This window comes from Hemicordylus capensis, chromosome 1, assembly GCF_027244095.1.
Source record: "Hemicordylus capensis ecotype Gifberg chromosome 1, rHemCap1.1.pri, whole genome shotgun sequence".
Lineage (NCBI taxonomy): Eukaryota > Metazoa > Chordata > Lepidosauria > Squamata > Cordylidae > Hemicordylus > Hemicordylus capensis.
The window spans coordinates 271539135-271561662 of NC_069657.1; the positions used below are offsets into that span (position 1 = coordinate 271539135).

The 22528-nt window shown below is 43.3% G+C and overlaps 1 protein-coding gene across 1 annotated transcript in view; it reads left to right on the forward strand.

Annotated features, from left to right (window-relative positions):
• The first annotated feature begins 411 nt into the window (after positions 1 to 411).
• APOB (apolipoprotein B) overlaps positions 412 to 22528 on the forward strand; it is a 52210-nt gene continuing 30093 nt past the window's right edge. The window contains exons 1-14 of the mRNA XM_053285191.1: positions 412 to 530; positions 2515 to 2553; positions 7807 to 7922; positions 8422 to 8567; positions 11509 to 11662; positions 11841 to 11996; positions 12187 to 12311; positions 12587 to 12669; positions 15754 to 15976; positions 17689 to 17916; positions 20305 to 20422; positions 20522 to 20668; positions 21532 to 21743; positions 22167 to 22404. Coding sequence (XP_053141166.1) covers positions 476 to 530; positions 2515 to 2553; positions 7807 to 7922; positions 8422 to 8567; positions 11509 to 11662; positions 11841 to 11996; positions 12187 to 12311; positions 12587 to 12669; positions 15754 to 15976; positions 17689 to 17916; positions 20305 to 20422; positions 20522 to 20668; positions 21532 to 21743; positions 22167 to 22404 — 2040 coding nt within the window. The 5' untranslated portion in view covers positions 412 to 475. The remainder of the gene's footprint in view (positions 531 to 2514; positions 2554 to 7806; positions 7923 to 8421; positions 8568 to 11508; positions 11663 to 11840; positions 11997 to 12186; positions 12312 to 12586; positions 12670 to 15753; positions 15977 to 17688; positions 17917 to 20304; positions 20423 to 20521; positions 20669 to 21531; positions 21744 to 22166; positions 22405 to 22528) is intronic.

The following is a 22528-nucleotide window of genomic DNA, read 5'->3' on the forward strand; positions in this document are numbered from 1 at the left end:
TTTCTACCATTCTTGTATCCCAGTTCAGAGGTGTAGGCAGTGATGTTGCTAACACAGAACATATCCTTTTCCACTAAAAGAGAGGGTCCTTGTGTGATCCTATGTTTTGCATGACACTAATATTAGATTTAAAAGGGATTCAGTATTGTGTTGCAAAGCTATCCAATGAAAATGATCAGGCAAGTGACTGCATAAAGAGCTTCAGGGGGAATGTTCTGCCCTTTCATGCCTTCTGCACATTCCTGCCGCCTGAACCAGGCCCGATGAGCCTTCAGTGGCTATTGCTCAGAGCAGCCAGGACTCCAACCTTTGGACCTTTTGTAATTTGCTCTGAACTTTCTAAACCGTTTGGCTCAGCTGCTTCCCAGGAACTATATAAAAGCAGATCCAAGTGGTGATGCTCAGTCTTTCTTTGACGCTGGGTTAGGAAGAAGAAAGGGGGAGGGCAGAGCAGCCAAAGGGTCCACTGCTCAAAATGGGCCCCCCGCAGCTCTGGCTGCTCCTGCTGCTGATCAGTGGTGCTTTGACACGTAAGTAGCATCTCAGCTTGGCGGTGGTGGTGGTGGGGGGGGACATATTTTCTAATTTAGTTGTCATTGCCATCGTTTATGTGAATTCTAGATGGGTTGGATGAGCAAGAGAACCAGTGATAAGATAGGTGTTTCAATGTATTTTATAGCATGTCATCATGAAGAATTGTTAACTCTTCAGTCCCGAGTGGACCTATGGAAATCTGATCTATTTGCACATGGATCGTGGCATTGGTACATGACCAATTTATCTCCTCTCCTGTGTGGTGTTAGTACTGTGTGGCTTTTGTCTAGCTCTAAATGTTCATTGTGGCTACACTGCACCTTTAAAGAGACAGTTAAGGTTAAACAACTGATTTGGTCAGGTGTGCTGTGTGTGATAAATGGAATAATTAATAGGATGGTCTTTGGTGATAGGAATCCAAGAGGCTTGTTTAGTTATATTTGTATCTTACATTGTGCATAGCATCTCTGGAGTGGCTCACAACATTAATATAATACAACACTTGTGTGAAAAACCTGACTATATAATTTAAATGTCTATGTAACTTGTTGACTAGAACTTTGTTGTAGTACGAAGTCACAACTGTGTATCCACAGGGATACAGTGGAAGGGCAATCCTATGGACACTTCCTCGAAAACAGGTTGCTTTGGACTCCGTGGAATTTATTCCCGAGTGAAGAATGCCTCAAATTGGGCTCTTCAGCTGGAATCCTAAACATCATTGTGAAGAAGGAAGTTCTGCTCAACTCAGACTAAACATGTTTAGGATCAGGGAGTTAGTTCAGTTTAAGTGTGTGATCTCAGACAAATATAACTGGGTTCAGGATCTCAGCCTGGTACTTTAATCCTAAAGATACTCAAGATGAAACCTCCCCTGATTTCCCTAGAACTTGCTTCCCTTCTAAGCTTGCATTCATACATAGGATCAGGATGTAAGTTTGTTTCAGTGGAGTCACAGCATTTTGAGTAAAATAGACTTGGCGTAATTAGCTGTGGATTGAATTTAGCATGCTCTGATCACCCCCACCCCTATGGAATTTAAAGGTTAAAACTCACCCTTAGTGTAACCCATTTACTTCACAGTAAGAGCAGTGAAGAATCATCAGCTCCTGGATATGTGGACCTACTATGCTGCATAAAAATGGATCGTTTTAACAATTCAGCATACTAGTTAATCACATACTATACTGCTTAGTATAGCAAAACCTTCTCTGAGGAGGAGCACTAATTTTAGCAATAGTCTTATCATTTGGGAAACTGAAATTTTAAATTTTCTGACTAGCTGGAAGTTGAAAATAGGTTTGGATGGAATACCGATATTGGCTAAGATGGTTTATAATAAATAAGTTTATCAATCCTTCATTCAATTGTACTTCTTGATGGTCTGTATTTTTTTTTACTCATTATAATTCACGAGTACCAGAAACTGCTGCTTGTTAGCAAAGACTAAAACCAGAATCAAAATAACCTTATGGTTCAATCCACAAACTACTACAGCCAGGATACCCATTCAAGTGGATCACTGCCTCAAAACTATAAAATCTAATAAACAACATGTTTACAAGGAGACGATACCATATTTTGCAACTGTAGCTTATAATTGGAGCTGTAGGTGTCCTCTTTTTATTTCATTTTTAGTAGCTAACTCATCAAAAGGCTATTCATCTGTGGTCCACAAATGCAGTCAGTGAGGATTTTTCAGTTTACTCAAATTTGTGAAGATAAATCCCTTCAGATAAAGTTTTCTGTAGTCTACCAGTCTCAAAACATTGTAGTTGAAAGCATCCACAATTCACCAAGTGCTCTTGCTAAAGCTATCCAAAGTACAAAATTGGATAGCCGCACACGATCTGCCTCTCTCTCCTGTGACATTGCTTCTGTGTTAAACTAGACAAATTGAATTAGTTGTTTCTGGAAAACAATTGTTTCTTGGTGTGCTAGAATGTGTAGAACTAATTGTATTGTAATTTTATTTTATAGAAAACGAGGGGTCTGAAAATGCAAATCCATCCTGTTCAAGTAAGCCCTTTTCTTAGCTATTCCTTTATGCTCTTCTCCTTTTTCTTGTTTCTTAAAACAATGATGGCAGATGATGGGAGTTGTAGCCCAACAACATCTCGGGACACAAAGTTGGGAACCCCTGTCATGAAAATGAATCCTTGGCTTTGTCTTTCATGGGGTGCATACAAATGTACATCAATATGTTAGTAAGTGAGTGGCAAGCCCATTGTGGAGCCACACTTTCTCTTATTAGATGTACAATCCTCTTCCAGATTGAACTCAAGAGAAAACCGATTCTTTGGGTTTACAGCAAAATGCCGCTGGCCATGGCTTTGATTGATTGATTGACTTAAAGCTAGTTGTGGCAGTAACTCACCTCGTCCTTGAAGTAGTTCCAATATTTTAATATTCCAGTATTTTAAAAATGGTTTTGGTTTGTTTTTTTAAGGGGAAAGTGGAATATATAATAAATTGAATAAATGTATGCCCAGTGCTTTAAAAATAAAATGTGAACAGGCCTTCTGAATTATAGCGAGAGAGTCAAGAGAGCCTATTTCAGGGGTGGACAACCTGAGGCTTTCCAGGGTGCTTTCCAGATTAAACCCCAAAACAGGGTCGCTACAGATCTCCTAAGTGTGCCTCCGTGCTTCCTGTGCTGTGACACCACAGTCCCTGCGCTGGCAGTAAGGTGCCGTTCACATTTCTGATGCCTTATTTCAGATTTTATCTTTGCGTTATAGTGCTACAACATTGTAAGTCCATTGCAGAAAAGTCGCTGTATTTTCCCATTGGAGAAGTTTGAGATTCGGGGGGGTCGTTTTCAATATGATCCTGCCAAACTGAAGCATTTTACCCCATTGCGGGATGTAATCTGGAAAGTGCCCAGGTGTTGTTAGGCTACAAGTTAACTTTCCTCTTTCCCAGCCATAATAAATGATGTTTGATTCATTGGCTAGTGCATGTATCATACATGTTGTGAAGCCAGGGTGATGCCGAGATCTAACTGCAGGTGGGGGTGAGCTGCATGTGTATCTCTAGGTAAAGGTAAAGTATGCCGTCGAGTCGGTATTGACTCCTGGCGCCTACAGAGCCCTGTGGTTTTCTTTGGTAGCATACAGGAGGGGTTTACCATTGCCATCTCCCGCGCAGTATGAGATGATGCCTTTCAGCATCTTCTTATATTGCTGCTGCCCAATATAGTACCAGCGGGGATTCGAACTGGCAACCTTCTGCTTGTTTATCAAACATTTCCCCACTGCACCACTTAAGGTGTATATCTCTACACACCTTTAAACCCTTCCTCTGAAACAAAACTCTAGAGTTTAAAAAGTGGAAAGGAACTTCATACATGGTTGGGGGAAGCAGTGATCATATTTCTGGTATACAAAGATGGGTCCACTTTGTGTTGCATGGATTCTGTTTTAATTGGCTTTTAAAAGTTATTTCTGTTTGGTAAAGGAAAATGTTCATTTAATCAAGGTTATGCCTGAACACTTTATTTGCATCTCAATTAGTGTTACCCCAATATCTATACATCTGCCTGCATATACATAATTGCTACAATGTCTGAAATGTGGTGCATGTTGAAATTCTCATATGTATGCTGACAATCTCAGACAACCTCTTTGATTATCTGATTGTCAGCATTCATGTGTGTCCTCAGAGTGGAGAAATGGCTATTTAGTTCATGAAATTCAGCTGGGACAGCAAGATTTGCATTTGAATGTGTACCATTCCATAGGTACTACATTTGGGACATCCACTGTAACATACCTACATACACAGATAAAAATAAAATGTTCCTAGGATGACATATTAGAATGACAGGGTTAAGGGCCAGGAAATGTTTATAAGCAACCTTCATAAACAATCGTGTTTGTTTCTGCCTGACTGGATACATTTTGTATATCTCGAGGGTCAAAGTATCTGATGAGTTGGTGTTTTGTGCTCTGTCCCCTGATAAGCTTTGCTTTCCTTAATAGCACTTTAGCACCATCTAGAGACAATCATGACTAACACTTCACTTTTTCAGCCCAGCTCTGAGAAATGTTATGCTTTTCTGAGTTGTTTCGTGTATAACCCTTGATTTTTTAAAAACTGTGCTTACAGCTGTTTGTCTAATTAAAAAATCAAAATCAAATTAAATTTTAGTCCAAAGTTAATATAAGAACAGGAATTATGGCAGTACAGACCAGTAGTGGGAAGAGCATAGGAAAAGAATTAGATTGTCCTGTAGGGAGAAAGCAAGGTGTGAGGTCGTCCCATCCGAGGACCTGCCATGCAATAAGATTCACAAAATTCTTGAGTCCATTTGGTCTGATAGTCCTGTGTGAGACCAAATATGTCTAAATGCTCATTCAGTAGCTGAAGTACGTATGCAAATAAATTAATTGGCCATCCATATTTACCAAGTAATGTGTTGATAGAAGCTTTGGATCAGAGATCTGCTTGTTCTGCAGTGAGCTACTTGCTAATTACTACAAGCAAACAATACAAATGTTTGAACTGTCCACTCCAATGATTTTTTGGGGAGACATCTTGAACAGGGTGCCTAGAATTGATTCCCCTTATAGCTGAGTTACACTGTTATGTGCTGTTGACACTAACCATCTTTGCAGTGGTATGGTCATGCCTCAAAAGCCCCTAGGTCTCAGATATAATATTCTGCCATATTATTTCTGACACAGAGAAATAATAAATAAATAAGATGGATCCCTGTCCCCAAAGGGCTAACAAGCTAAAAACCTCTGCTAACTTATTTATTTATTTAATTTATTTATTTAGCACATTTTTATACGAACCTAACCCAAGGTCTCAAGGCGGTAACTTAGCAAAGAGGCACCTTTTAACATGGTGATTCTCTTTTATTTAGCAAGGGGAGAGTAACTGGCCCTATCCACCCCCAGCACAGTACCTCCAGTGACTGTTGCTGGTGTCTATGTTATGTTTCTTTTTAGATTGTGAGCCCTTTGGGGACAGGGATCCATCTTATGTATTTATTATTTCTCTGTGTAAACCGCTCTGAGCCATTTTTAGAAGGGTGGTATGGAAACTGAATGAATAAATAAATAAATAAATAAAAGAAAACAGAAGATAGACACCAGCAACAGTCACTGGAGGTACTGTGCTGGGGGTAGATAGGGCCAATTATTCTTCCCCTGCTCAATCAAGAGAATCACCACGTTAAAAGGTGCCTCTTTGCCCAGTTAGCAGGGGTAACACGCTAACATGCTATGTGATGGTAATAATCTGAAAACAGATTCCTATAGGTTTGGTGCCTAGGTAGAAATAAATAATTATTAGCAGCAGTATCATTTTTATCAAATTATTTTGTTTCTCTACATACACTTTTCCATTCTTTGCTGTTTATCAAAGTCTTTCTTGGGCTTTTTAGCACAAAAATGAAAGTTTGACAGAATTTACCTGGAAAAATATCTTGAGGTAGTACACAGAAAGCCCACAGTGATGTGGATTGTTTGGGTCCCCTATAATCCCCCTCTGCTTTGCTGGGAGATGCGGGACTGTTGTATGAACGTGTGTGGCTGAATGAGTCCAGGAAATATCGAAATGATTGTAAAGTAAAGTAAAGTTGTGCTGTTGAGTCGATTTCGACTCCTGGAGACCACAGGCCTTGTGGGGTTTTTTTGGTAGAATAGAGGAGGGGTTTATCATTGCCTCCTCCCGGGCAGTATGAGATGATGCCTTTCAGCATCTTCCTATAATAGTTGTAACTTTCAATAAATTGAGCTTGAACATATCATTTGTGTCAATAGCAGAAGAAGAAACTCAAGACAAGACAGTGCCGTTTTGTGTTCTACAAAGAGGCAAAATCAGGCCACTGAATGTACAAACAGGCGGCAATTGTTTTTCATTGCTCTGTGGACTTGGATATTTCTGTGACACACGTATTTGTCATAGTCACATGTTACAGTTTTAAGCATATATTGAATGCAGCATAAGTGTACGCTGAAAAAAAGGAATGTGCAAAGCGACCCTTGAAAGACATTTCCCTCCATCTGCCTGTATCCTACATTTCCACCCATGCTTATTTACCTCATTTGGAACAAAGGATGACGAACGCTACAAAAAGATATAAATAAGAGAAGTACTGAGAATTGCCAGCATTTCCTAATTCAAGATTCTTGTTGCAATCCAGAAGGGTGTGAGTGATGTGGTTGGGGGGAGCTAACTGAACACTTCCACATTCAAATGCGCCAAATATAAGAGTGTTATACAATGTGCTGTGTGAATCAGGAATCTACATTCAGAAATATTAGGCGTATTCATATGTGCAGCCTAACCCAGGGTAAGGCAGCACGGCCTGGGTTAGGCTGAGCGTGTGAAGCGCCTGGAGCAGTGTCGCTTCCAGCGCTGCATCCTCACCAAGCCCCGCTTTAAAACCCAGCATTTAGCCTAGGATAAACCTGTGGTTTGCTTAACAGCTGGCGATCATCTGGGTGATCGCCACCAGATTAAGTGGCTCCACCCGGCCTGCTGCCATTTCTGGCAGTGAGCCAGGGGGGGAAGAGCAGCCACGCCAAGCATGGCGGCTGCGCTTCTGCCTCGGGGCACCCTGGAATGCAGGAGAGGGACGTCCTCCCGCTCCCAGCATTTCCCTTTGGTGCACCGCTATTGGTGTGGGCACCCAGCAGAGGGGAGGATGGCAGCCGCTCATCTGCCAGGGAAGGCAACTGAGCTCCTGCCTTCCCCACAGCCTGCCCACCCTCTCCGGTGAGGTCGTGGGCATGGCCTCATTATTTTCTGTGCAGCTTGGATTGCTGGTCTTGTGGCAGCAAGCATGACTTGTCCCCTTGGCTAAGCAGGGTCAGCCCTGGTTGCATCTGAATGGGAGACTTGATGTGTGAGCACGGCAAGATATTCCCCTCAGGGGATGAAGCCGCTCTGGGAAGAGCAGAAGGTTCCAAGTTCCCTCCCTGGCAGAATCTCCAAGATAGGGCTGAGAGAGATTCCTGCCTGCAACCTTGGAGAAGCCACTGCCAGTCTGTGTAGACAATACTGAGCTAAATGGACCTATGGTCTGACTCAGTATATGGCAGCTTCCTGTGTTCCTATGTCCTCATGCGCAGTTCCTAGAAATAGCTGCTCTAGGTCCAGGAAAATATATCTTGCTTCTGACCGCAATTAAAAAATAATTATTTTCTGCAGGGTTAGGGTTAGCCCTAACCCTTCAAATATTGTAATTATTTCAGGTGGGGGGGGGGGAGTATGTGAAAAGTAATATGGTCATGTTTGCTTATTTATGCCTTGTAGGGGAAGCAACCCGATTTAAACACCTCAGAAAATATGCCTACAGCTATGAAGCAGACACAGCAAGTGGAGTGACGGGAACGGCAGATTCACGAAGTGGCTCCAGAATTAACTGCAGGGTAAGGGAATAGAAGAAAGAGAACTCCTCTTTTCATCCAACCTTGGTAAAAATGGATACAGGATCAGTACAGGATCTGGGCTATCCACATTTCTGTGGGGTGTGTTGGAGGGCTTCCCGTGGGTTCTCACAGACATTACTAGCTGGGTTTTCTTCCTTCTACTCTCAAATCTTGGTTGTGTAAACTGACTCAGTGCATTCTTAAACACTGATTTGAGCTAGCCATGGTTGGTGTTAGACCCATGAAGACATTCTTGTTGCACCATGGTTAGCTCCAAAAAGTGAAGAGAGGAGGGATTCAAGAGGAGGTTAAGGAGCACACAAGCCTGGTGCCTCAATCCCTTAAGGTTAGTTAAAAGATTGAGAAAGTTACCTCTGCGCCAAGCCACTGTGGTTAGTGTATCCTCTATATAGCATTTAATTGTCTGGAAATTCTTGGCAGCAAATCTTAAAACTGAACCATTAATATATTAACTTGTATTACACGGTTTCTGCTTTAGGTTGAGCTGGAAGTCCCGCAACTATGCAATTTCATCCTGAGGACAAGCCAGTGTACCCTCCGAGAGGTGTCTGGTGTCGATGCAGAGGGGAGGCCTTTGTCAAAGAAGTCAAAGAACTCAGATGAATTTGCTGCTGCCATGACCCAGTAAGCAAAACTAACAGACTTTCCATGTGATGTTAGATGACTGGTGGAAAATACAGAGCAGTGCTGTCCTGAAGACATAACTAGAGAATCACAAGACCCTGGAGCAAATCTAAAAACCCCAGAATAGGACTTTGACACAAGCACGACAACCCTCTTCAGCCCTACCCTTCATGCTCATTCCAAGCCTGCCCATTGTCACTGTGTCCAGCAAATGCCCATGCAACCAGCCATTCCAGATAACGTGAGGCTTCCTCACTATTTGCTTACATTCGACCACTGCTTGCTTTGCTCCAGGTCCCTGCTGCATAACATAGTCATGCTCTTTGTGGGAAGTGCCTGTATGCCTGCAGCCCAAGGAGGAGTGGGTTACTATATTTGAAATGTCAAGGTACCTCATATTATTGGAAATGGCTGGGTGCTGGCTTGGCACTGTGGCAATCCTCCCTCCCTCATTGGTGTGGGAGGGAGAAAAAAGCTGAGATGAATGGTTGCACTTCGTCCCTTCCGTGCACATATTGCTGCACACAGGAGGGGAAGAGAAGAATGTCTACTTTCATGGCATAATTATTGTCGATCCCATTGATTTCCAGCAATAAGTACATGTAGTAAATGTAGTAGCTAAATCCTGTGGATTTTATTTTTTTTAATTATTGTCCAAATACAGTATCATAAGTTTTCTGTTTATATTTCCCATGCAAACATGCTGCTGGCATAGAAACAATATGAGGCTGTTCTTATGAAATGGCTGCCTGGGTTACCCCCAGCAGCTCGTGTTGTCTGGCTGCTCCAGAGAAGAGTAGCCCAACGTTTGAACCACAAAAGAGTAGCCCAACTTTTGAACCACAGGTTTGTTTGACCTCGGCAGGCAATCATCTGTGTGATCCCTGCTGGGTTTAGAGGCTTCCCCCGGCCCACTTTCATTTCTGGCAGCCAGCTGGGGGAAAGAAGCCACCACACTTGTGGCGTGGGGCATCCTGGGATGTGGGAGTGGGGAGTCTTCCTGCTCCCAGCTATTGCCGTCACTGCCCCGCTGCTTGTGTTGGCATGCAGCACAGTGGAGGGGAGGATGGTGGCTGCTTGTCTGCCGGAGAAGGCAGGTGAACTCTTACCATTGAAAGCGGTCACCGGAGGTTGTGTGTACGACCTCTATGTCAGGCTAGGAGCCAGCATAGTTGGTGGGCTTGGTTGAATATCAATGTGGGCCCTCTCTACAGGGCTTTCCACATGGGAAGGGTTCTGCTCACTCTTGTTGCCATACAACTATTTAGAAAACCACGTTCAACAGGATGGGTCGTAATGTACAAAGGAAATGTCCCGAAGTCATCCAGTCATCTCTTCTTACTGTTAATTGTATTGAGGACATTATACACGTGCTTTTAAAAAAATATATAGCTGTACTTGCTTTATTTATTTGTTGGAAATTTATGTGGCATGCTGTTAAAAATGCTTTTGGTTGATTCGTGCATTTGATGAAAATCTACTACATCTCAGTCATGGCAAATCATATGATACTAGCATAACTCACACAGCGCATCTGCACGCTAGTTCTTTATTACTCTCCTTGCCCCCCACCACAGCCCCCACCCCACCCCAGGGCCTCCCCCCACTCTTTCCAGCCCAGGGAGGGTTGGGGAAAGAAAGAAGGCTTTCCCCCCCACAGGGCCGCTCTCTCCCCCACAGGGCCCCTCCCTCCCTCGCTCACCCTTCTTATAGCCCGATGGTGCCCTCTGTGCTCTTCTGACCCTCCCCTTCCCTAAAGGCTGCTCCGGCACATGCCAACAGTTCATCTGGTGTGGGCAGTGGTGCATCCACCAGGACACTTGCATGGTTGCACCCTTGGACAGCCCCTGCCGGCAGGTCTGGCCTTTGAGTCATGTGTCCCATGTCAGCGTATCTGGCCCATCGAGGAGTTGCTCGAGAGAGGCAGATGACTTGGTTGGGGAAAGTGCATAGGAGAGGCATTGCATGTTGCCACCACCACTGCTTTGGGCTGAGCCCACACCACATCACACCACACTGTCTGGGTCACCATTCCTTACTGCTGAAGGGTGTTGTCAGGGGACACTTCTTTACCTGTTACCTCCCACCCTCCCCACCTCTTCCTCTCTTGGTCCCTGATGCCATGTGTTTCTGCTCCCGCCAGCTATGTTGCTGCTTCCTTTTCCTCTCCTGGCCCATTCCTCCCCCCGCCGCCACGCGGTTTCTAGACCTCCTTCACCACTACCACTCCTCCCACGCTCTTTCCAGCCCGCGTTTCTCTTGCAGCTCCTGCTCCTTTAATCCCTCTGCCCCTTACCCTCTGTCTCCTTCTGCCTCACCATCCTTTCTACCCTGCCCCCCTCCCCCGTTTTTCAGTTTTCTTCTTCACTTCTTGGTCTCTCTCTTTTCCGGCCCACACTTCACCCTTCCTCCTTCCTCCTGACCTTCTTATTTCTCTCCTCACCCATTCCTGAAGCCCCCCCCCCCACTCCCTGGAGCTTATCTGCCTCTTGGGTTCTTTATGCCTCAACCTTTCCATGTACTCTGTCGCTCCTCCTCCGCCCACCCCCTCTGAGCCCCCATAGCCCTCTGGCTTATGCCTCCTTCTCCTTATGGTTCCATCCCTTTGGCTTGCTCTCTTCCTCCTGATCCCCTGGTGCCTCACCCCCCCCACACACACACATAGACCAATGTCTCTGCTTCTTTCTTCATTACCATCTGCTTCCTCCCATGCTGCCCAACCCCACAGCGACATTGCCATTACCACCCCAGGGGCCCCGCCAGGAAAGGATGTTGCCACAGCACCATCTCCATCTCAGGCTTCCCTCCTCTGCTGCCCTCCTGATCCTCCTTGTCCTCATTTCCAGTGGTGCTGGCTGTCCCATTGGGTTCCTCCAGTTCCCCAGCCACTCCCAAGCTGCCCTCTTCACCTGTTAATAAAATTTGTGGTTTTTTTGGGCAGGTATGAACTGAAATTCAGTATTCAAGACAGGAAGAAGGTCCATCTGTATCCTGAGGACAATGAAGCTACACATATTCTTAACATCAAGAGAGGCATCATCTCTGCCCTTATAGTGCCAACAGAGTCAGAAAGTGATGCCCAAACAGTCTCTGTGGTAAGTGGTGTAGCTTCAGTCATCTTACATTCCTGTAACTGATTCAGCAAAACCCAGCTGCATGACCAAGACCAAGTGCAGATAATCAGGGAAGACCAGCCTTCTTCATCTTGATGTCCTTTCAGGTAGACTTGAATTGATGTTGGTGACAGTAGTGTTGCTGTTTCCCTCCTTCTAGGATACTGTCTATGGGAAATGTGACAGTGATGTTGAATTCAGAAACCGGAAAGGCAACATTGCAGCAGAGGTTACAGTCAGAAGAAACCTGAAATCCTGCGATGAATTCAACCCCATCAGGGACTATGTCAGTCCAGTTGCCCTCATCAAAGGCTTGGTAAGCAATCAAGAATAAACTGTATCAAGCCACCACAAACTTCCAAACATCATCGCCACAGACAAAGTTTGAATACCAACTTTTCAATATATTCTGATAACATCTTTCTCAAATGGTAAAACAGCTTTATTAGAACTATATTATTAGAACTAACCAAGATTCCCAATGTGCTACAATCTTTTCCACACAGAATACACCACTATCTACCCTGATAAGCAGCAACCAGCACTGTCAGTATAGCATTGACACAAGGAAAAAGCATGTCACTGAAGCAAAATGCATTGAAAAGCATTTGTTTCTGCCTTCTTCATACAAGTAAGTTGCATGACATATATCCTTACTTTTCTTTATTAGGGGTTATGGGTTTATGGCCACGGTTGAAATTAATACTGTGTATTTAGACCAGGGATTCTCAAACTTGGGTCCTCAGGTGTTATTGGACTTCAACTCCCATAATCCCCAGCCTCAGTGGCCTTTGGTTGGGGATTATGGGAGTTGAAGTCCAATAACACCTGAGGACCCAAGTTTGAGAATCACTGATTTAGACTATAAAAACAAATGATTGATTGATTGTTGTTGTTGCTACTTAGACAGCAGTATGGCATGATGGCCGAAGTCACACAAACGCTGACATTTCTGGAGTCTCCCAAAATCAACAACAAAGACATGGATGGTAAGACTTGAAGAAATGTTGACCTATTCCTATGTAGGGAATCTTGCACCTGACTGCCTGCCGAGAGTAGTGTTTAGCAGGGCTGTAACACTGGATAAGGCATGGATGGGAGATTAGTCTACTGGGGTCTGAAACTGTTGGTGCTCAAGATTCAGGAAAGGAAGACAGGCATCTGCATTTGGTCCAGGCATGGTATCACTGAGACTATGCTCCATAGTATCTGTTAAGTACCTTTCCATGGTTCTGAAGCACCGAAGAGCAGCAATGAAGCACTGAAATGCACAGTGCAGGTATAGACTACGCTTAAGCTAAATGCCATTTCCTAATGATTAAAAGGATATTTCCAAATGAAGCACAATGAGGTCATCTGGAGACAAGAGGTGACTTGTTCCCCTGATGCAGCATGCAGAGGAAGTGGTACATAATTCTTGTGTCTCTATTTTGACATCTCATGCAAAATGGAGGAAGACAGCAATGATGTGTGTATTAAGGCTGTGTGTTTTGGGGTTTTTTTCTGTTTTGTTTTTGGCCCAAATCCAAAACACCCCCATTTTGTTCTTTGTTCGAAATCAGCCAATCCGAAACACCCCAATTTTGTTCTTCGTTCGAAATTGCAAAATCTGAATCCGAAATGTTTTGGATTTTAAAAAATGGGCCCGGGGCAAAACTAGTGGATGGGGGTGGTAGTGCCCAATAGGTGGAAGCTACCACCCAAATTTCAGAGGATTTGGACAAAGGGCTGATTCTTGGTGAATTTTTGAAATTTAAGATTTTCCCTATAGGGAATAATGGAGGTTTCAGCAAAAGTATAGCTTCACATCAGGAGGGAAAGGGGTGGCCCAGAGCAGAGTAGGGTGGGTGGTAGTGCCCAGTGGGGGCAAGGAAGCTGCCAGAATTATTTCAAAGGAATTGGGCAGAGGGCTGATTTTTAAAGATTTAATGGAGTTTACGCATCTTTAAAGTTCTTCCCCATAGGGAATGATGGAGGTTTCAGCAGCCCCATAACTGCACTGGGGGGGCCCCAGAGTGAGTGGTGGTGTAGAGCACATAGGGTGTCAACCACCCCCATGGGTTGCTAACACACAGGGTACTGGGTTCTATTGTTTCTGAAACATTTTGAGTGTAGATTCTCTGGTAGCATATGAGAGTGGATTCATGGTTTGTCATTGACCATCTCATATGCTACCAGAGAATCTACACCCAGAACACCTCAGAAACAACAGAACCCAGCAACCCATGGGTTAGCAACCTATGGAGGTGGTTGGCACCCTATGTGCACTACGCCGCCACTCGCTCTGGGCCACCCCAGTGCCCCCCAGGTGGAATTATGGGTCTTCTGAAACCTCCATTATTCCCAAGGGGCGAAAACCCTAAAGTCGCGTAAACTTCAACAATTCCTAAGAAATCAGCCCTTTTCCCAATTCCTTTGGAATCTGGGTGGCAGCAGGAACCCATTGGGGCACTGCCAACTGGACCACTCTTCTGCCCCCCAAAACCCCCTTTCTGCCCCAAATCCACCCCAAATAACATCAACATCACACATCATCAACAACAACAGCAGAGCTTTGCAAAGAACCAGACAGATTTCCAAAGGTCATGCACATGCACATCCCCACCCCCCAAAGTGCAATTGATCTACACACAACAGTGTGAAACAACAACAATGAAATGCACACTGCCCCACGCAGTGTGCACACTGCCCCACTGGCCAATGAGGGTAAATTTTACCCTTAAATTTCCTTAAAAGGAATAAGGAGGCAATTGCCAGCAGATCAGCCCATGCTTTCACTGGCCATTCTGCAGGCTGGAAGGGCTGGAAATTCAAACAGTTGTCAAAACTCAAAATGGAGACTGAAGGAGAAAGACTTTTTGCAATTGCAAAATAGAGTTCCAAAACAGCTGAAACAACAAAACGTTTTGTATCCGGAACAGGGACGTTTTGTTTCGGCTACAAAATTTTCTGTTTTGAGCATTGGGTGTTTTGTTTTGGTTACAAAACAGCTGAAATGGCCTGTTTTGGGCACAAAACGTTTGTATCCGAAACGAAACGCACACCCCTAGTGTGTATCCCACACAGCAAGATACATGTTCTGTTGACACTAGGGTGGACATGTGTCTTGCTGTAGGGAATATGCAATTGTCTCTCATTAACATGAGAGTCACTCACACTTCACTGTTGCAAGGAGCAGTGGATTTCAGCTATAGTGGGCTTCAATGTTGGAGGCAGGGGCAGTCCTTTATGGGAAACAGAGACCGCTTCAGCCCCTGCACTATTTTGGAAGGCCTACAGTGTCACCCTTCCCAGTACTTTCCCCACAGAGCTTCTAAGAGAGGGTTCCATCTCTCTTAAAGTACCCTCCCGGCACTGAGAAAAGTGCAGTACTGTATGCAGAGGTCAGCACAGTAGGAAATGGCTCTCACATGGAAATTTTTTGGGCTTTTGCCAAAGTGGCCCCTGCTTAAAAAAAATAGTGACAGTCACTGTTCTAGATTGACAATTTTAGAAATTATTTAAAGAACACATAGAGTAAGAATTTTCTATAGGAGTCTTGATGATAAATATGTTTTAATATATGACTGAGTGCTATGTATTGTATGTTCCTTGCGTGTTTATAGGTTTAAAACTAAACAAATACATTAACCTTTTTTTTAAAAAATGAGGATGATGCTAATGCAAAGTTAGCCAGGCCTTAGCCATCATGGTCAATGTTAATCTGCTTCATCACAGAAATGAATTAATATTTTGGGGCCCCACATTACTAATGCTAGAATTAAAAGAACGATGGGCAGAGGGACTATTAGGACCATAAGTATGCACAGGTTCTAGGGATGTGCACAAAATTTGCTCGAATTACTTCGGGCAGATTTGAATAGATTCAAGCAAATCCCCACTCTATTCAATGGTTTCTAATTCAATTTGATTTGAATCCGAATGAATTCAAGTGAATCCCATGCACATCCCTAATAAGTTCTGTAACAATCATAATAAAATAAGAGCTACATTTTACTTATATTGATGATGGATGCTTTTGGATATCCCCAAAAGGCAAATATATCCTTCTGAAAAGATGCATATCTTTACAGTGAATGGTCTGAAAAAGAGAGGACTATCCCTGGAGGGTGTTGAGACCAAAACTCCCAAGCATGGCGATGCTGTTCTAAAAGTCCTTCAAGAACTGCAGGAACTGTCAAACTCTGAGCAGAACCAGAAAAGAGCCGGCCTCTTCTACCGATTTGTAACTGGACTAAGAAGCTTACACAATAGCACCCTGGGTCCTCTTGTGCCAAAGATGATGGCAGCTTCCAGGTACTTTAGCAATAGCTGCTGAGTAAAACTGATAGAATTCACAGTGAAAGCAAGTGGACTGCCCATGGAATATGCAGCCATAAGTTGAGCTGTAACACACAGCCAAAGCCAGAAGCTTTGATCTTGTGATTTAATATGTCATTTGACACACACTGTTGTTATCAATATGTGTCAAAGAAAAGATCAGGAGAAAGAAAATGATCGAATTTTCCTTATATTGGTTATATGCAAAAAACATTGATTTTGACTGTTTGAAGTTTTTTACTTTCCTTCAGGTAATCTAATTTACCCACAGTATGTTTGTATAATATTTGTATTGGCTGGCCAATAAACTCCCGTTATCCAAAATGAATTGTTGCTATCAAACTGAGCAAATTCAGTCTGTATTCCAATTTTGGAACTTATTTCAGCTAGTACTGTAACTCTACATAGTCATCAACATTTCTTACTTTTGTGGGCTATAACATGGAATAAGCCTTCAGGGACTGTCTTGAGGGCAGTCCTTGCTTCAGGTCCCACCAACTTTGGGGGAAAGTAGGATTTTTAAGAAATTAGAGAGCCATTGTGATATAGTGTCACATTTAGAAACAGGGGAAACAGGTCCGAATCCAGTATCCAGCTGTAAAGCTTCCTTGATAGGCCAATCAGCATCTCTCAGCCTTGCCTGCTTTACAAGGGCAAAATGGGGATACCCATGCATGCTGCCAAGAGCCCTTTTGACAAAGGTTGGGATAAATAAATCTCATAATTCCTAAATCTTAAATTGTGATAAATAAATCTCGTCATTCCTGGCATATTAACAGGGGTGCTGTGAGAGAAACACCATCCTCACAGAAGCGAGACAAATCATCTCACTGTCTAGCTTCAGGTAGTTTTATTGAATGGTTTTTATTAAATATGCCTAATTTAATGTAAATTAATGTCATTCTTTTTAATCTACCAGTGGCATCTCTCTCCCTCTCCCTCTCCCTCTCTTTCTCTCTCTATATATATTCACACACACATATATATATTCACACACACACATACATACATACATACATACATACATACATACATATATTTACTGTATTTGGTGGTGGTGGTGATTATATTTGCATCCTGTCAGTCTTCCATTTTTCACAGAGGGCTTTAGCTCGCATCTCCTCTGGAATGGAGGATGTGCATTCACATATCAGCCAGATTTACTCCAAAGTCCCTGCGACCTATCGGGGAGCACTCCAGACATGATTCGGGGTTTTCTTGGTGCATTATAGAATAGCCCAATTTATGTCCGGGGTAAAAAAATCCACTTTTTGTGTTGATTTTGGGGGGCAAATTCGAACTCGCAGTAAAGCCTCGTAGTAAACTTGTTATAAAGCCTGCGGTGTGAAAAACGCCAAAGTGGCATACAGGGCCCTCCTGCCTTATCTTTATAAAAACCCTATGAGGGAGGTTAGGCAAAGAGCCAGTGACAGGCCTGAGGTCCAACAATAGGCTTTGCTGCTGAGTTGGGATTTATACCCAGTTATTGCCAGTCTTAAGTCCAAGATTCTAACCAATACCAGGAAGGCTCTCGTAGGATATAGAACAGTGGTCAATACATTCAAAACATAAATAGCAATAATAACAGCTGTAATGGTAATAAACACATGGTTGCAATTGGGGTGATTGTTTATCATGACAGTGCTGAAATGAATATGCCGTCCCAATCAGCTTTGTTTTCCTTTTAGTTCAGTCACAATACAGGCTCTGACTCAGTGCGGTACCCCAGAATGCTTTGGAGCCATCCTCCAAATACTGAGGACGGGAAGTGTTGATCCACTTGTGGCAGATGCTGTCACATACGGCCTGGGACTGCTGCCTTCTCCATGTGGGAAAAGAGTACGGGAAATGCTTAACATGGCTTACTATCATCAAAGCCGAGCTTCTTTTTATGCCCTGAGCCATACTGTCAGCAGGTACGTAACCAATGGGTATGCCTTTGACCAGAAAACAGCTTCCTTAGGGATAAAATGTGAATCCAGCATTGACCAAAAGATGCCTAGTAATTCAACAGTACTTACCTCAGAAAAAAATGTCTGCGATCAAACCCATAAAATTACACATTAGCATTCGTAGACAAAGTGCATGTCTAGCATAGTCAAGGATCTAGATCGGACAGTCTAGATAAGCAAGATAATTTGTTTTTTTCCTCTGGAGAAGGATGAAAAGTGTACTTTGTTAAGGACTTCAGTAATCACCCTGAAGATGATTACTAGCTTCACCCAGGATGAACAGCTTCTTTGTTCTCTGAGCTTCTTCTATTCAACAGATAGTGGTCTCCTAGCTGTGAGTGGCTAACATCCAGATTAAGTTACTCAATAATACTACTTAGGGGTTACTCTAAAAGACTAATGGATTTCAATGGGGTTTCCTCTGAACAATGTTGTCCAGATGTCAGTCAGTGCTGAGATTGACATATGGCTTCTCAGGTTACTAACTGAACTGCACTCTAATCTCACGACCAAGGTGAGAGCAGAGGCAGACGTAGCCATGGACGTTGGGGATCAGATCCATGACCTCCTCTGTCTGCGGGGGCCTCCAAATGATTGGGGGGGGCCTCCCCAGAACCCCACCTCTGTAGCGCTTCCCTGCGCCCGCACCTGCCGCTGCCCCGCACCTGCCGCTGCCCCACACCTGCCACTGCCCCACACCTGCCGCTGCCCCACTGATATTTGTCATCCTCATCACCAGGGTGTGGGTGGGGTGGAGTGGCCAAGCAGAGCAGGCCTCTCTCTGGTGGTGGTGGTGGGCCGTGGGTGCAGCAGCTGGTCAGCCTGTACAGCGGGAGCTCCTGTGCAGCAAGGAGAGTCGCATGCCTGTGACATCAGTGCCAATTAACAGCTCTTGCACTCGAAATATTTCAGGGCAAAGTAACTCCACAGCTTTTGTATGAGGTAGAGATTTGGGAGTGGAATGGGAAAGTGGGTGCGAAGTTAGAAATAGTTCAGAATAATTTCCTGAGGAACATTCTGGGCCTTCCCTGCTGTGCATCTAAGAACAGAGGCGGGGCTGCCCTCCATCTCTGTTAGAGTCCTTCTGATACTGCTAAAATATTTTAAGAAACTTGACAACCTTCTGGGAGACCATCTAGTTAAATCATGCTATTGGCACTACCAAGAGGGGAATCCATGGGCAGATAAGCAATCCCATATTCTGCAAATGTACTCTCTGCCTTCGCTAGAAGATCTTAAGTTCTAGGGTAGGGCAAAAATCCATGATTGGCTCCATGAGTGGGATGCCAGCCAAGACGCAGGTCCAATTCAAAGTTCCTCCTATGGTATCCTCCCTTCAAGAAAAAACAGATCCACTTCACAGCACCTACTCAACCTCACCAGCGCACCACTAAGGATGGCATTTACAGTTTATGTTTTCAAACCATGCCCTTGGCAAATCTTGAGGGTCGATTTCACAAAGTTCCCTTGGAACAGCACCTCTGCCCCTGTGGCCAGGGGCAAGTGGAAGACATTAAACATTATGACCTACACTGCTCCTTTGAGAGAAAGGAGAGAAAAAACACTGGGTCAAATCATTGATTCCCAGGTTCTGAAACAGAATGTGTTAATTACTTGCTGGCGGATGTGGTTCCTTATGTTAGTTCTCAAGCAGCCATTTTTGCTTCATTGCCTTTTAAAATTAGGAAGAGAAGTGTAACACCTAGCTCTGCTACACATCTGGCTAAGTTGTAGTTCCAGGACTAACTCTCTTAATCGAGTTGTACCCATCAGCATTGTAACTACAGTTAGGTACTTAGGATTATATCTCTTTATGCATATTGTTTAGTTAGTTATTATGTTCTTTACTGTCTTATGTCTTATCTGATTTTCTTTAAGCTTGATGTATTAGCGATTATGTTTTATGTTGTTTTATTATTCTTTAATATGTGTGTTATGACCTGTGGTTACAACAATAAACTTACTTACTTAACAGCCAGTGTATTTTTCTACACATCCTAATCCATTCTGGGTGGTCATACTCAACAATAAAATTAAGACTGTTTAGCAGTTTCATTGTTAATGAAGCACATATATCTGAGCATGACTATGACATGACATGAACCACCCCCGCCCCCAAAGAAACATTAGCATTAAAGCAGGGAGACTTAATTATGTACAACTTTTGAAAAGACCTCCCTATGAGTGCTTATGTGGGCAGTTTTGTACCCTATCTTGGTTAACATTTTACAGGGCTGTGATGAAGTGGTTCAGAGGCTAGATGTGGTCTGCTGGCTGACAGTTGTTCATTCCTTGCTGTAAGTTATCCCTGTACGTTTTGAGGCTCTCTGATATGATCTTCCTACCTTCCAGATTCTACAATGAGAAAGGGATCGTGACAGAGGAAATCAATGATGTTGCAAATTTTATGACATCACTGATCAGCAATGAATGCTCTGGGGATGAGGAACTCACCTATCTGACCCTGAGGGTATTTTAAATTTGCATCATTTGCCATTGTTTACATGTGAACATTCCATGGGGTTAGGAGAAAACTTATTTTTATCTTTCTTTCTAATACAATTCATAGGCCATTGGCAATATGGGGAAAGTAATGGAAGATGCCAGTTCCAATGTGAAACATTCTCTAAAATCATGCATTAGAAGTCATGTTGCATCACCTGAAGTCCAAAAAGCAGCCATCCAGGCCCTGAGAAAAATGACTCTTACTGATGAGGTAAACAGAATGTCTTCTGACTTGCTTGTACTTTTTTATCCATACATTATGCTTCAAACTGATAATCAAGCCTTCACCATTTTATTTTCAAGTAGAAGTAACTGCATAGATCTTGTGTAAACTAAGATCAACCAATTTCGATTTGTACATGGTTTACTAAAAGTAGGAAGTGAGTCAATCTCATTGGCACCACTCGGACAACATAAAGCATTATTCAAAATGAATAATGAATGAGCCTAAAGGGGCTGTGGGCTCTCCTTCTCCTGCTCTCTCCCGTGCAAGACAGGGAAGGTGAACATTTCTACTAATAGCAGAATATCAAATCAGATCACACTTAGATTGCTAACCTGGTTTATTCTATCTATACGTTGTTGAGTAACGAATCCATAGGTAACACAGAACTGTGGTTTGTTTGAAAGAAAAAGCTTTCATTCTCTCCTCTCACATATAAGAGAAGAAAGAGGACAAAGAACACCACTCTCTTAGACTCATTCTTCACACAGCACTCATCCATAGTTTTGCACAGGAATAGGCAACCTTGGTTCTCCAGCTGTACTTAAACTACAATGCCCATCATCCTCAGCCATAATTTATTGTGATTAGGGATGATGGGAGTTGTAGTTCAGCAGCCACTGGACAGCCAGGGTTCCCTGCTCCTAGTTAGCATGATGTCAGAACCAAACCATTGCACTGGAGATGAACCTCTGTAATTTAATTTATAGTGAAGATCTAGCTCAAAGAAGATTGTTCATTATTAAAATAAATTGAGTGCTAAGAGACTGAAGAACTAAACTTCAGATGTTCCTTGAAATGAATAGTTGTAATTTCTGTAATCTTATATTCCATTTTTCCCATTGTGATAGGACCAAACAATGCTTCTGAAGGTTTTCCAGGATAGTTCCCAACCAGTTGATAAACGTCTGGCAGCTTATCTCATGTTGATGAGGAACCCTTCCCCATCCGATGTTTCCAAGGTCATCAAAGCTCTTGTGAGGGACAAGAGTGAGCAAATAAAAAGCTTTGTAGCCTCACACATTGCCAACGTCTTAGACTCTGAAGAACCTGCTGTTGAAGCGTAAGTAGAGCTAATTGAGAGTCTTCTGGTGTAGCTTCAACATTGTAGCTTTAGTAAAATTTGTCTCTATAGTGATGTGAACAGCATTACACTCTAAACACCGAGCAACATCCAGGCTAATGCTGCCGTTGTGTTACAACATTGCCCACACACAGAAATGTTTCCTGAACTCACCTTCCCTCTACTGTCTCCAGTGTATGTTTCTGAAGGTCCTCCATCCCTTATATTTTCAGAGGGGCATTGGGGGCACCAGAGAGAAGGGTGACTAAGAAAATTGCAACATTCGAACATGAGAGCAGCAGGCCGCATTAATCTGGATGCTGCTCTGTCTCTATACCAAAAATCTACTCCAGCTCAAATCAGTCTTTCTTTAAAAGTCCAGGATTTCTATTCATAACTTTGACTCTGTTTCCTTGTCACTAGGCTGAAAGTCAAAGTGCAGGAAGCACTTAAAGGAGTCCAGGTTCCAACAGCCAAGAGCTTCAAAAGATATTCACGCAATTACCAGGTTTCCAAGACGCTATCAATCCCAGGATTGGACCCTTTGTCCGGAAACCTGGAAGGAAATGTGCTGCTTGATCCAAGTAGCTATGTACCTAAGGAATCTATGCTAAAAACTACCTTGCAGTTGTATGGATTCAAACCTGTGGATATGTTTGAGGTACCCAAGCTTTAAAAAGCTTCTTGCTCATTTCTTACTGTTTATTTTTTCCTCTTTCAGCCTGATAATATTGACCCGAATACACTTATGTGTGTGCTCAGCATGTGAGCAAGCAAAAGAAATT